General features: G+C 34.5%; 1 protein-coding gene across 4 annotated transcripts; it reads right to left on the bottom strand.

Annotated features, from left to right (window-relative positions):
• Positions 1-1,561: 1,561 nt before the first annotated feature.
• On the bottom strand, positions 1,562-8,607 carry LOC144564651 (uncharacterized). 4 transcript variants are annotated; one of them, XM_078314252.1, is made up of 13 exons: positions 8,302-8,607; positions 7,985-8,049; positions 7,587-7,823; positions 7,292-7,432; positions 6,338-6,404; positions 5,766-5,853; positions 5,434-5,469; positions 4,781-5,043; positions 4,404-4,475; positions 3,621-3,752; positions 3,265-3,409; positions 2,791-2,979; positions 1,562-1,972 (listed from the first exon to the last, which is right to left on the bottom strand). In XM_078314252.1, exons 1-13 carry the CDS (start codon positions 8,503-8,505, stop codon positions 1,731-1,733), a joined length of 1,881 nt encoding a protein of 626 aa, XP_078170378.1. In that variant the 5' UTR covers positions 8,506-8,607; the 3' UTR covers positions 1,562-1,730. The 4 variants fall into 4 exon arrangements, with proteins under 4 accessions (XP_078170378.1, XP_078170379.1, XP_078170381.1 ...); XM_078314253.1 differs by having other exon boundaries at positions 4,781-5,029; positions 5,432-5,469; positions 8,302-8,606; XM_078314255.1 differs by having other exon boundaries at positions 4,781-5,029; positions 5,432-5,469; positions 7,985-8,054; positions 8,302-8,598.
• Positions 8,608-15,585: the final 6,978 nt, after the last annotated feature.

Here is a 15,585-nt window from a genome sequence, read left to right as displayed (position 1 = left end):
TAAATTTAGTTAAAAACATACTCATCACATGTGCTGCCACATAATACGTTACAATTAAAATTGAACAAATTCTGAAATTTAGCGATATTTTTATTTGTTTCCTTATTTCTTTGTTTCCATATTTCTTCTCTTCAATTGAGAAGACTCCGCCTTTTCTTTTCTTTTTTTTATTTCCTTCTTCGTTTCTATACGAAACACAATGAAAATCAAATTTTTTTTTTATTTCCTTATTTCTCTTTATTTGTTTTTATACATATTATTGTGGACAATTTAGAATATATTTTCAATATATATTATATCAATGTGTGTGTATATATTCTAAATTGAAAATAAATAAGAAGAAGAATATAAATTGGAACACATGTGTAAATATATATTTCTCTTATAATGTGTGTGTGTGTGTGTGTGTGTATCCTATACATACACACGATAACACTTTTTATTTATGTTTTTTGATATCATATTATATGTCAATATTGAATTGTTGTACGATATTTGATATTATATTCAAATCGAGCTATTATTTGATATTATTGGTACTTAAAAATAAAGAATCATCACATCATCAAATTGTTATCAGAGATCACGATCAAAATTAATCAAAAATACAGAATCATATAAATTTTCTATTAACATGTGTGTTAATTTTTGGATAATTATTATTTTCATTGATATATATATTTTCTTATAATATGTCCCCATTGCAATGCACGGGTATGAAGCTATGTTACCCAGATACGGCCCATAGGGCTCCGTATCCGTGTTGGGTGCGTATTGGATACGAATACGCACCCGATACGGACCCGATGCGCTAGCTAGTGTATCGGCTTACGTGGCGTATCCTTCCTCTTTTGATACGGTCTTCAATATGAGTTGACTCGTCTGGATATGTCTAGGATACGCCTAGATACGTTTGGACCACCGTGGACCATGCACCACACTGCGTGGTCTACCGTGCACCGCGCCAAAGTTAAATTTTTTTTTGTTGCCAAAGGGATTCCAAGAGAGGTCCTGTGCCATATCACCCATAAGCCTCTACCACTACACCATTTCAAACTTGTTGTTATAATAGAGTTTTTATATTATTTAATGTATATTTCGCTATAGTGTTATATTTTCATATTTAATTTTTATAATATAAGTATTTGAATTAATAATATAGTTAAAAATATTATACATAATAGCCGTATCGTATTCTTCATTTTTAAAAATTGCCGTATCGCCGTACCCGTGCAACATACGATACTAGTAATAGTAATGTGAGTTGAGCGCTCTAATTAAATCAACAAAGGTTGATGTACGAGTTGTCGGGGCTTTATATTTTGGTACTCCCAAGGATGAAACTGGTGGTAATGGGAGTCAGCACCAGATGCTTCGGTCTTCTTTGTTTTTCCATCTCCATTTATTGTTGGAGAAGACGGATGCACATTGGATCGGTCAAAAGATTAATTGCATCGAGAAAATCTCGTGGGGAAAAAGTTTTTTTCTTACAGAAATTATGCATACTGATACATTATGAATAAACCACAAATAAAGCACCACACCACAAGACAGCAAAAGGAGGCAACATAATAGAAGCAAGTTAACATGGGTTCATCCTGCTTTACCAAAAACTTGTAATTTTTGAATATTTACAGCATGCTTGTTCTCCTCCTAGGGAACCCGAGTTTTAGACTTGGTACAACAAAATAACACACCTATATGTTAAAGATCAACAAAGTCATCGACCATTAATTGTTAAACGTAGGATTGAAGTACTTGCCACCGCTACCTCTCCTTCCCCTTCTAGAGTAGCCACCGCGGGACCCAAAACCACTGCCATGTTGTCCCATACGTGACCAAGATGCACCAGCACGGCTAGTGCTTGGCTCCCAAGCATCCCAACCATTTTGCTGAGGTGGAATGCTTTCATCTGCATTTGCAGCCTCACCATTTGTCTCCCAGGCTGAGTTAGAGTTCCCGTTACTGACATCTACAGGACAATTCATTTATTGTCAGCTTTGAACAGAGCAAAATGTCGGACGCCTTGCGTAGTAAAGTGAGGTCTCAGGTCCAGCCAAATCTTTCAGTTTTGTTTTCTCAACTACTTTTTTGTTTCTTTTTCCAATTTTCACTGATCTCTTTGGTGTTTAAGATTTTTGGAGCAATGAAGCAATGTTAAAGCCGGTCAGTAAAAGTAGGAAAGTCTACATTAAGAACTAAAAATGAAAATATAAAAATAAGAAAAATAATATAAAATAATTACGATCCAGCTGGGAACTAGCAAGTGGTACAGACCCATGTAATATAGAGATCAGCAGAGATTGAAAAATTCTGGGAGTAGAACTAGGGTGTTCTTAAGCTCACCAAAGTGTTTGGTGAGCTTAACTTTAAAATTCATTAAATCGGTTTCAAATGACAAATCTGAACCGTTGGAACCCACCTATTTTACATGTGATGCGTCAACATGTGAAATTTTTAAATATTCAAATTAATTTAGTATAAAGTCAAGCGGTCAAAAAACGTTCAAAAAATGAATGCACTAAAATTAATTTATTAACTTACTAATTTTGACCGATTGATTTTATACTAAATTAATTTGAATATTTAAAAATTTCACATGTTAACGCATCACACGTAAAATTGGTGGGTTCCAACGGTTCGAATTTGTCATTTGAAACCGATTTGATGGATTTTGAAGTTAAGCTCACCAAACACTTTGGTGAGCTTAAGAACACCCTAGTTCTACTCAAATTCTGGTACAACACAACCAATATGTCATTGACTGCATTTTGAGATTGATAAGCTTACTACTGTTCCATCCTCTAGAGTAGTCACCATGGGGCCCGAACCCAGTGGCATATTGTCCCGCACTTGGCCAAGTTGCACTGTCTCTCCTAGTACTCGGTGCCGAGGCACCCCAATCAGTTTCGGTTGCTTCTTTTGCATTAGATGCCTCCCCTACTTCCCAAGCTGAGTTCATATTGTTATCATTTCTTCCTGCAGAAGGTAATTTCATTACAGCCTTCACTAGCAGTATAGAAAAACCTGATTGTCACAGTAACTAGGCTATTTCTTATTAAGGTTAGTGGCTTTAAATGCCTACTAACAATTCTATTGATAAAAAAAAAAACGTATTTATAAGGAGTCAAATGACCCTAAATCCTAGGTCTACACTTGCCCACATGAGTTACTAGGGTAACCAGGCTATTATGCAAAGCCTGAAGCTCGAAAAAAACTAAAAAAATGAATAAGCAATGGATTATGGATATTTAAATACGATACCTAAAAGAGAGAGTGAATTTTCAGCACCATCTTGGCAGCTAGAATCTTTGGATTTGTTCACCTTCCCAGACTTATGCATCTTTGGGGCAGTTTTCACCTGGCCCTCCTTGACCAGGCGTAGGTCAACAAGAGATTCAAAATCAATCTGCAAATATAAACAATATACAACTATTGTAGAGATCTAACTGGTAGCTAAATTTCTTTATTCTTGAGCTTATTTAATTTGTCTTGGTAGCTCCTTTATAATTGTGCGCTCACATATTTGTTCCATGTCTAACAATGTATATGTCAGATATGGTAGGCTCTAAAACAAATAGAGCTACTTCTAAAAGTTCCTGATTTTAATGCTCAAATACCTCTAGGCTACCATCTTCTTTGTACATGGACTTCTCAAATTCAGACATTTCACAATCTGGAGTTGGATACTCAGGCACCGGGAGTAGAAAGATTATCATCAACACAGGATCAAATACTATCACTCTTCCAACCTGAAAAAGAAAATTAGATAAGAAAAGAAAAGAGAGAGAACTGCAAAAGGCAACAATAGGAGGGACCTAATTTTATCTGAACATGAAACAAGGACGAAACATGAGATCCAGTTTCAGTGCTTGCCTTTAGTTAACTCGTTTTGATCAGCTTTCTATTTATATACAAGGTTTCATGTTTGTCTGGTAGCACTACTAGCACTGAATGCTACAATCTAGGATATTAAGAGCACATAATGTGTTGGCGTTGTCTGCCTAAGTCCAACTACAAGTTGATCTTTTTTCTTATTTCATTATGAGAATTCTCTTCACCAACTCCCAAATCAGCTTGCTCTGGAAGAGTCAGACCGCGAGGGGTGATAAGAGTGGGGAAATGAGTGGTTCCGTGAGGAGGGGAAAGAAGACATGAGTGGTTTCAGGGGAAATGAGTGGTTCCATGAGGATCTTTTGAAACAAAGATCCTCATGTCTTTTTCAAAAGCTTAACAGCATAGCACCAACCATAAGTAAATCTATCTAGGGATGATTTAATTTATAGGTGGTTCCATGAAATTAAACCTTCTGTAATATCTTTGAAGGGGTACATGAATATGCTAAGCCAAGGACAACCATTTGCTTAAAATTAAGTAAAATCTAATATTAAACTATAATATACTCTGAAAGAAGAGAGCTCTGGGCAACCCAAGTAATCATTGATATCAATTCGGTAAGCAATTACATCACCTTCCTGCAATAAAATACAAGAAAAAGGTCACCAAAACCAATGTATTTATAATTTAACTATGGAAGATGTCCATGTATTATTGGAAACACTCAACATTTTATATCAACAGAAACCTTAATTAACTCCCTGAAATGGCAATATCACAGAAGCAGCTCTCCCAATTTGTAATAAAATGACCCTAGCAGTGTGGGTCATTCATTGTTACCAGGGTTTATCTGACTATACTAGAGTTTTGAGGGGTAGACGACAAGTTTCGTCAATTAATTATGCTTCTGCATCATTAACTAAAATTGATAGAGTAAACAAACCCTAGGAAGGTTTGGCAAGGGGTAAAGGCTTTCAAAATCTAGCTTGTCTTCATTGATTTCTTCTCCACGAGGAATGATCTTTTCCACACTTTCCTCAGTTGTGAAATTATTGCCACTTCTGAGTTGTGAATTTATGGCATTACGACCACTGGAGTCTCTCCGTGGCTGCCAATTTCTGTTGTGTGCATTTGGGCCGTTAAATCTACTTTTTGGTTTCCATGAGGTCCCTTTAGTCCAAGTCCCATCACCCTGGAAAGGTTTCCGAAGAAAGAAGATCAAATTTGTTAAGAAAAGTAAAACTATTTTCAATATGTCCATACATACAGACAAGGAAATGGTTTTTGTATACTGGGTTATTCTTATTCAAAGTTGTTTCACCAAATCGTCATGTATAAGCACAATAGCTCACTTATGTACACAATGGAAAAGTAAAAGAGTAATTAAAACATGCAAAAAGTAGAGGTTGTGATTGTATTCAAAACCAGAACAGTATGACTTGCCAGAAATTGCATCAACTTGATACCTTTTGTATTGATCACTTCAATAATTTTGAACTGAGTTCACTTCCATTGTTATAAAAAAACTAAAATGTAAAGAATAACAACTACTTAATAAGACCTATATTAAGCCAACAAAATAAACTGGGCATACCCTTGGACGATTGTCTTGACAATTACTTGGTCCTGCACCTGAAATGATCAAGCAGAAAATCTCGTCAAATTAATTCAGTACATCAAAACTAGACAAGAATGTTATTCTGGTCTTAACATGGTACATGCACTCATTTAATTCTATTTATAGCATGTACTTATTAACAAAGTAAATACATGTTCTTTGTAGATAAGAATGGTATGGTATGGTATGGTTCATGCTGGCATGCTGTGAACGTGTTTGGCATTGGTAACAAAGATCATCCTGCAAAATCAACTATAACAACACTTAAGATACAATTCAGAACTTAGTAAGAATTAAGCAAGTTCTTTACCTGGGGACATGAATCGGGCTTGACCAGGTCTCAAATGGCTTGGTAGGGGCTGATGAGTACCATTTCCTGGGCAAGCTCCATGCACATTCTGTGAAATTGACATGTGTTTAAGAAAAGAATAAGCTTTCTTGTTGTAGTAGCTCTTTAAGAAAATATATACTAGGAGGCTCAAGTGTAGATGTTGAAAGAATCATGATTCCTTGATCATTTATTATTATTGATCTTGGGTAATATTATGCTTTTTTGTTCTCACAACAGAGTAACTCTGTCATTAGAACTGGAAAATTGAAAGAAAGAAAATCAGTATAAAACATATATTATTGCAAAATAGTAAATTACAACAGCATATCAGTCATATGCTACCGAGTGGAAATTAGCAAGACAGGGAAAAATGATTAACAGAGTTTTCTTGTACAAAAGAGGCTCATCTCACCCAAAACCTTAGGTTCTTTCTCCTTTAGTATAATTCCAACTTTTGCATGATGAGTACAGTATCAGCTCAAGAAATAAGTTTATCTAGTCCAAGCCATACCACAAAAGAAACAAAGAAAAGAAGAGGACAAATATAAGACCTTTCCTTTTGGACCACCACGAAATCCAGTAGATGTGCTTTTGTTGATGGAAGCAACTTGCTTATTCCTGAATAAGAAACTTACTATATTTAGCATGACCAACTACTCCGGGTAATTATACCACTTTGAACCAATAGTACCAGTATCTGATTAGCTCGGTATCAGTCCTAGCAAGTAAGAATTCATCAACCACCAACAGCAAAGAAGCTACAAAGACATTACTGGTGACACAGACTGGTCACTAAACGTCCACAATATGTCATCCAATAAATAACTAAAAAGGTAATGAAAAGATATGTACCATTAAAACAAAATGCCACATATTAATCAAACACAGGATCTAAATGCAATACGCTATATTGAAATCACAGATCCCATTCCATATTTTAGAGTGAACCACTTGAGCAGCCAACACAATTAAGCCATGTGACCCTTGCGACACAAAACACTTCTAATTCTATGTTACTACTACAGTGCAGTTATACAGGCAAAAACTTTGGAATTTTCTAACTGGTATGTTTTATTGAAATTTGAGGAATTGAATTTCCTCAGAGATTGCCAACATGTTCCATTTCTACTAACTTGAAGTTTCAATAAGAAAGAATTTTGCAGATTCGCAACAATCCATCAAGTAACGAGGTCAGCATTGCCAGGTTGCTCCGTCTGAAAGTCATTTGCAGCACTTTGTTCAAACTATCAAAAGGAAAAGATATACTATGGTCCATGAGTACCAACTTACTTGGTGCATGAGGAACGAACAACTGGTAATGTTCCTCTTTGTGAAAAGACTATAACAATTTAAATCTGGTAAATTGCTTCACTAGTTATGTTCCTTAGAATGCAACACAAATTTTGGGACTCTTGCTTGAGAAAGAGACTAATTTTACATCAAATTCAGATGTAGACAAAAAGTTCAAAATAAAACTAAACAATATAGGGTTACTTTGAGCATACCTCGCTGATGTTAGAACTGGAGCATTTGGCTGTTGATTAACAGTGTGAAACTGAGAGGGAGTTGCTACAGGAGGAATATTTTTTCTTCTTTCATTTATCGTAATTGGTCTTTCATTACCGACCAGCTTCAATTTCTTTTTCCTATACAAAAGTTCATGAAAACTTTGCATGAGCAAAAGAGATACGATGACTTTAACCAAGTTCATCAATTAATTCATTTGCTATTGGAAACTCAGGTGATACCCCAAAATAAATAAATGAGAAAAAAAATATTCACGTGGTAAGAGAAGATTACTTTGGGCTAGTGGGTCTTTCCACTTCCTGTTGCTCTCTCTTCGAGCTGGTCTCCTCAAATGGCCTCTTCCTCTCCTTCTTTTTCTTATTTGCATCCTCTCCATTGTCATTTAATGAAATTCCATTACTAGAGACGATTGTCCCTTTGTTAATTAACTCATTCCCTTCAATTTGTGGTGGACTAACAGGAGTCGCCACAGCTTTCTTCTTCTTTTTCTTAGTAACAGCACCATTAATTCTGGAAAACAAAAATAAGAATGACTGACTCGGTATGAAATTGTCTTTTGGCGCCTAGAATTTTTAATTATTGAACAATCAGAGTAAATAATCAAGCAAAGAGAAACAAGACGATCAGAAAAACAAAAACAAAAACAAAAACCCTAAATCATCAAACTGTACCTTATTTTGTCATTATCTCTGAAAAATGAGGTTGATTCGGATGAGGGGATGATAATTCCATCCATCTGCGCTAAAAAGAACCAAGTGTTAGTTCCTAAACACGTATCTTGGAAAGCAAATTGTAGTAACCACATAAAGCGGAGACATATTTCAAATTGAAAAGAACAATCAAAGAGCCCAAGTAGTTTATCTCAAGCCACAAGCAAAGCGGTCACAGCAATTCATCATCCCTAGTGATCAGAACATGACAAATGCACAGATTGCTTAAAGACCAAAACTTTCCAGCAATTGCACTATAAGATTTGATATAAACCAACATAGAGAAAAAGGCCATGGCTGGAAGTAGTGCTCAGGCCGAATCGGCTAGTGATGTCGCGACAAAACTCGGCGACGGTCTTGAGATCGGGGCGGATTACTACCCAGCTCCGACGAAACCCCTCCGACCTCTGCCCCTTGCTCAAGAGATGCCGATCAGCAAACACCAGTTGAACCCTACATGGCACCTTCGTTTCTTCCTCCATTGTTATCGGGGTAACGGGAATTTTTAGACGACAAAATGTACTGATGTCGATACGATATAGACTTCTGCGTTTTGGGGTTTTGTAAGGGTTTAATTAACACTTCATCAGGGGTTGGAAAGGGATCAAACCGCTTCTTCGACTGATGAATAAGAGAAATTTTATCTATTCACCTTCCTTCATATTTTTTTATAATTTATAATTTAAATTCTAATTTAAGATAAATAATTTTATTATTCTCTTTTTCTGTTTCTGTTTCTTTTTATTTTTCCTTTTCTTCTCTTCATTCGCATCTTCAATCCAACTCGGAAGAATACTTGGACTGTATAACACTAAAATAGGACATTATTTTGATCGAAATATTAATTTATTAATTTAAAAAATAAGTCAATTTTTTTAAACAAATAGTATGTCTAATAGTAAGTATTATTATTTTATATTTCTTATTATTATCATTATATCACTATGAGTATGTTTAATATCATTATTATTGATAAAATCATGATCATCATTACTGTTAATTGTATTTATCTTCATCATCAATTCATCATCATCATTATTACTATTATTTAGTTGTTGTTGTTATTTTTATTGTTAATATCATTATTATTCATGTAATTATTTTTACATTTTTTTTCTTATTATCTTTATTATTGCTATTATATTATTAGTTAAAATATTTATTGCTACTATTATTATTAAAATAATTGTTCTTATTATTATTGTTGTTGTTATATTATCATTATTATTATTCTTGCAGTTGTCTTGAGTTGAGCTATTGTAATATGGGAATTAAAACCTCTCTTTTTAGTTTGTGCTGAAGCCTTTGTTTTCAAAGTTTAAACAGTCGATATGAACCGTTCACATGATCTATATATTAAAATGTACTTAAAGACCGAATTATATATATATTTTTTAACTTTAATATTTTGTTAGATAGATATTCAAAAAATTACGGATCATAAAAAACAATGATGTTCTACCTATCTTACAAAATAAGTAGGGTTCAAATTGCATCCGATTGGGAGTTATAACAATGATTGAAACTTAACCTCTTCTTGGAGTTAAATTGCACAACAATGAACATGTTTTATGTCACACAAAAAACTTCTATATTTTTTTTTTATAATAGATATATCAGCACAATTTCAAACCCACAAAAGTATATGTAGAGATTTGGTTTGCGTTGATTTTTTTTTTTTTTGTTATTTTGATATTTTATTGAGTTTCTTTGGCAAAATATTTCGAATTTTGCGATAAAAGGTAGCAATCAAAATATATTTTATCTTGATTATTTTCAATAATTTGAAGAAATACAAATCTGAATTGTTAGAGTTTTAGGATAAGAATTTTATCGACATTTTTTAATTGAGTATATTATCAGGCTTTTAGTCTCATATAGGTGCGCAGATAAAATTATAACATCTCAATGAAAAATGAAGTTATCGTTCATTGCACCCATTCACCTCCCACTATATCGTATATAGACAATAAGTTTTAGTGTTCTTTCATTAATTTACTAGTATCATATATGTACGTTGCAACGGGACATACTATAAAAAAAAAATATCAATGAAAATAATAATAATTATCCAAAAATTAAGACACATGTTAATAGCTCGATTCGAATTTAATATCAAATATTGTACAACAATTCAATATCGACATATAATATGATATTAAAAAACATAAATAAAAAGTGTTATCGTGTGTATGTATAGGATACACACACACATATTATAAGAGAAATACACACTTTGGAGATGAGTGCCAACCAATAACTTGTTGTCATTCATGTGGAAATGATGTTTGTTGAATGGTGACTCTCACCCAAATGAAACGAAACGAGGGTACATATATGTATAATAATCAGAAAAAAAATTAATCTTATTTGTAGTTCTTGAAATTGTTATAGAATGCCTTTAGTAAGTCTGATCGATGAACCTGCTCGATCATATAGCTAATAACAACTTTGTTTTATCCCAGAGGAGCTTATATGTGAAATAAAAAAATATATATGTCATGTAAAAAATTATCTTGTTTTAATTATATATTGTTGAGTTTCGGGGTAACCAAAACCCGTTTAGGCTTAAGTTGCGGAATGACCGTAGAACAAAAATTTCTACGGCCAACTTAAGCTCAGGATTAAACGAGGTATGTCAGGAAACTTTCCAAGGCGGTCCACCTTCAGTATTCATTTGGCATCAAAACCCAATTTAATCCTTTTACATATCTACTCCATGATTGATTTCTAAAACTTTAATCTACTTACCAATTAAATAGATTAATATAGCATATTTATACCTTGTTTCCAAATCACAGTTTGAATGCAGACCGAGCGAGTAGAGCTACATCACGGGAATGATTCTCCTCGGAGCATCAGACGTCTGATGCCTCTATTGGTTATCCACCGGGACTAACCGGAGAGCGGTTTATTTCTTTTGCCAGAAATACTATAAACCGCAGAATTATGCAAAAACACTATTCACGGAGAAAAAGATGAAAATCCGTAAACATGAATTTTCGGTTACTCAGTTTCATCAAATGAGCAAAACTGAAATACCGCGAAATTCGGGAAAACACTATTCATCGATCCTGTAAATATACTTTACAACAACCCGCAAGATTATACGTCAACTACGTATAACTTTTTTTTCTCAATCGAAACACTATTTGGGAGAGAAACCGAGAAAAAGAGAAAATACCGATTCGTTTCGACACGAAACGATACGAGTGAATTAGTATTTTATTCTCTCCATGCACCCCTCTATTTATAGCCTCTAAAATGGTGTGAAAAGACCAAAATACCCCTATGACAAGGCATGCCACCTAGGGGGTGAGGTGTCATGTGGATAGGATTGATGACGTGTCATCTGGATAGGATCGATGACGTGTCATGCGGATAAGGACGAATCTGAAAAGACCCGAATGCCCTCGGCCCGAATACAAATAATATTCATATAATTATTCTAAACAATTATATTTCTTGCGGTTGTTGTTTCGGTAATTTATACAACGTGTCCTGCACATTTATAAATTAACCGGTTAACTTTTATACAACGTGTCACACACGTTTATAAATTAACCAATGTTTTTGCTTGTTATTTTTACATAACATTTATAATTTAATTATAACACGTATAATTAATTATAACCATCTTACTATTGATCATAACCAATTTATAATCAATCACAATAAGATTCTCCGATTAACTCTTATATGGTGTGACCCGATAGGATCTGTGTTATGTTGGTAAATAGAGTTAAAACTGTTTTAACTTCTATAATCATGAACGGTATCTGGCAGTATACATCATGACCATCCAATTACACAGATGATGCTGTACAGTACAATATCACGATCCAGTAAACAATTTACTTGTGTCTGTTCTTCTGTCTCATAGCTATCAGATTAGTTTCAAGGTAGATGTGTGTCATCCTTGCTAACTGAATCTTTTCTTGATCTTGAGCAGATTATCAAATATAATTACTCTTGTAATTATACCGCTAGCAGATAATCTTACTCTATCAAGGGGCCCAGTGATGCTATAGCTCGTATAAAATACGAGGGACAAATAGTATTCTTGGTAAACTATCACTTCCTCAGCTAAGCTATACATATGGAAAAGCTACCGTTATGACTGCTTTTTACGGACAACGTTAGATAACAATCACACATACATATTTCTTAGTGGGAATGATAAATACCTCATACTGTAGAACCTGACACTGAATGAAAACATAAATGACACGAACACAATTCTATTTAATGTTTCATTCGGGGTCTGTCAAATACCATGTTCCTAGAACATGTATCTATGTGATTAAAATGACATCTCGTGTCAGGTGGTTTGTAAAACTTAACCATATTTTAATCCACATACTAACCTTATAGCGGTAATTAGTGTTCCTGCTAATTACCTTGGTCAGTGACTTTTTAAGAGTATATATCATCTATATTATGGAGTTTCACAATTTCAGTCATGAACTCGAAATGATCCATAAATTCAATAATACTCAAGGCAACAAAATGATATATAAATAAACATTCAATTCATGAACAAAGCTTTATGATAAATTATCGTATTATTGACTTCTAGATTATTACAAACTAACAATGAGTTATTTGAATACATTTTTTTCATCATTTTTTAGTCAAAATTCATTTTGTTTGAATTTGTCGTTTGAAGTAAATGTGATAGATTTTGGAGTATGCTCACCAAGACTTCTTGGTGAGCATAGTGCACACTAGCTTTACTCCTTTTTTGAAATATAGAGGGGTAATGTGATATTATGCTCACCAAGACTTTTTGGAGTTATGCTCACTAAGATTTTTTTTTTATATATTTGAAATGTAAAGGGGTAATGTGATATTATGAATTTTGAAGAGCAAAATACATAATTTTAAGGTTTTTGAGGGGCATACATGAAATTCCTCTTTTCTTATTTTTTGATCTGTTCCGACAAAGTTGGATCATTTACGTGCACAAGGAACCCAGAGGTTTATTTAGTTATTATTCTTTTATATTTATTCTTTTTTTTTTCCCATGTTGAGTAATAATTGGTGGTTAGGGTGACGTGATAGGGTCTCAGGTCTTCAGGGTACCAAATTTTGTTGGCATTTGGATTTACTTGTGTGGTTTGTTTCCCAGTCTGGATATACTGAAGTAGTGATTGGTAAACGGGCCGGGCCGGGCGGTCTGGGCAAAATTCGGGCACGGGCACGGGTAGCCACGGTCACGGGCGTCACGGGCACACGGGTACAACGGGCCGGGCGTCACGGTTTTTTTTTTCAAAAATCCTGCCCTGCCCGTTTAATACCCGTGCCTGTCACGGGTTCGGGGGCAGGACGGTCCGGGTACCGGGGGCCGGGCGGTCCGGTCCGGTCCGGGTCCGGACCGGTTTTTTTTTTTTTTCTGTTTTTTGTTTCTGTTTTTCTATTCTTTTTTTTTTCTTCTGGTTTTTTTTCGGTTTTTTTGTTCTGTTTTTTTGGTTCTGTTTTTTTTTTTTTTTTTCCTGTTTTTTTTTTTTTTTTCCTGTTTTTTTTTCGGTTTTTCTGTTCGGTTTTTTTTTTTTTGTTCTTTTGTTTTTTCGTTTTTTGTTCTGTTTTTTTGTTCTGTTTTTTTTTCTGTTTTATTTTGCTGTTTTTTTTTGCTATTTTTTTTCTGTTTTATTTTGCTGTTTTTTTTTTTTTTAAATCAATAAATTATAAATCCAAATTCATACCAATTTAAACTCATTTGACATGGTTGTATATTTGAACTCAATAATTTTTGTTATAATAAAATATAAATCAAAAATTTCTTAAATCAATTATTTTAAAAATAATTAAGCTCTTATTTTAAAACAATAGATTAAAAAATAAAAGTTACCCTCCTCTTTTATTTCGGGCTTGGGACCGGCTATGTAAAATAACATAGGCAGAGTTCTAACTTTTTTTTTGTTAGTAATTTTTCGTTAAAATGAATAATTTAAAAACTAATTGAAATGTTTAGAAATTTATAATTTAAAAAATAGCCATAAAAATTAAAGATGTTAGAAATATATACCGACACTACATATCTAGAAGTTCGCATTCCTATACCATTGTTCGCTCTCTTCTACACCGTCTGAATCCGAATTAGCCTTGCCCTCGTGCCGCACCTTGGTACCGCTTTCTTCAGTGTTGACTTCGGGTGATGATTGTTGTTGAGGCAGATGTTGCGTGCGCTCTTCAGCATCAATCCAGTCTTTCAAGCACACAAGTCTCTCAAAGACATGTGCACCCAACTTACTACGTTTATCAGAGAGGATCCTGTTCGCCGAACTAAAACAACTTTCGGAAGGGACGGTTGACACCAGCACGGCAAATACATCATGGGCCATCATCGCCAGGATTGGATAGATCCTTGCATGCCTCCTCCACCACCCAACGATGTCAACATCTTCAGGTTCATTGAGCATCGCCATGTAGCTCAATATCTCGTTTGTGGATGTGTGCGGTTGGCTCTCCGACTGGAAATCTGCTAACAATCCACCACTGCTAGTGCTCCTAGAAGTGGAACTATTAAAAAATAAAAATAAAAATTAGCGGACAAATAATGTAGATATGATAAATAATAAATATTAAAAACACATGTATATTTATATTTATACCTAGGGCCAGCACGGGACGAAGACGGGTTCTGATTGTCACTCATTCTTGAGTTGTATGTGTTAAACATCTCATCGAACTTCGAATCCACGTATGCCTCCACCCCGGTTTTGTCTAAATGTAGATTATCTTTGTACCTTTCAATAAATTTGATCGTGTAATACTTCTTGTATGCCGGTTGAGGCAGTTTGCGATAACAGCCAGGAGGGGTACATCTTCCCAATATTTTAGAAATTTTTGTTTCATGGCATTTACGATCGGTGTGAGAGATTTATCGTGGATTTCAGCTTGTTCCAATTCACTATATACCTTGGAGATGTTATAGAGATGTTTGAACAACTCAAACGACGTTGGTGAGTACGAGCAGGATAGTTGAACGGTTGCTGTAAAAAAGATTTTTAGGAACTCTTTAACCCTTTCTAGTTGCTCCCATTCTCCGTTGGTGAGTTCCAATGCCAATCCCTCGGGGATGGAGCCTCTCAAAGCCTTCCCTATGACAGCTTTGTAAGGAAGACATCGGTTTAACATTCTATAGGTAGAGTTCCAACGGGTATCTATATCCCAAGGTACTTTCAACTTGCTCAATTTATAGTGGACACATAATCTCGCAAACCGTTGTTTTCTTTCTTGGCTCGAAACAATGTGGTTGACAGCATCTTTAAATTTAATTATCAATAGCGTTACGGCTTCTGTTTTAAGACCCGCCTTCACGACAAGGTTAAGTATGTGGCAAGCACACTTTTGGTGAAATATTTCACCGTTCATAATCGGGTTTAGTGATCGTTTAAAAATCTCAATTGAAGCTAGGTTGTTGCTAGCATTATCGAATGAGATAGAAAAAAATCTTATTATCCATACTCCTCTTAAGGTTATACTCTTCTAAAACCTCAATAATTGATTTAAAAATTATATTTGCAGTGTGCGGAGATTCCAACACTCGAAAACTTAAT

This window comes from Carex rostrata, chromosome 13, assembly GCF_964058835.1.
Source record: "Carex rostrata chromosome 13, lpCarRost1.2, whole genome shotgun sequence".
Taxonomy (NCBI): domain Eukaryota; kingdom Viridiplantae; phylum Streptophyta; class Magnoliopsida; order Poales; family Cyperaceae; genus Carex; species Carex rostrata.
The sequence above is the reverse complement of the archived record's forward strand: the minus strand, read 5'-3'. Positions and strand labels throughout refer to the sequence as shown.

Coding starts and splice junctions, on each gene's coding strand:
- LOC144564651 (XM_078314252.1), bottom strand. CDS start 8,505: ATGGAGGAAGAAACGAAGGTGCCATGTAGGGTTCAACTGGTGTTTGCT. Junction 3,753..4,403: donor CAGAGCTCTCTTCTTTCAGA/GTATATTATAGT, acceptor TTTCTTTTTCAG/GTTGGAAGAGTGATAGTATT. Junction 1,973..2,790: donor CTCTAGAGGATGGAACAGTA/GTAAGCTTATCA, acceptor ATTGTCCTGTAG/ATGTCAGTAACGGGAACTCT.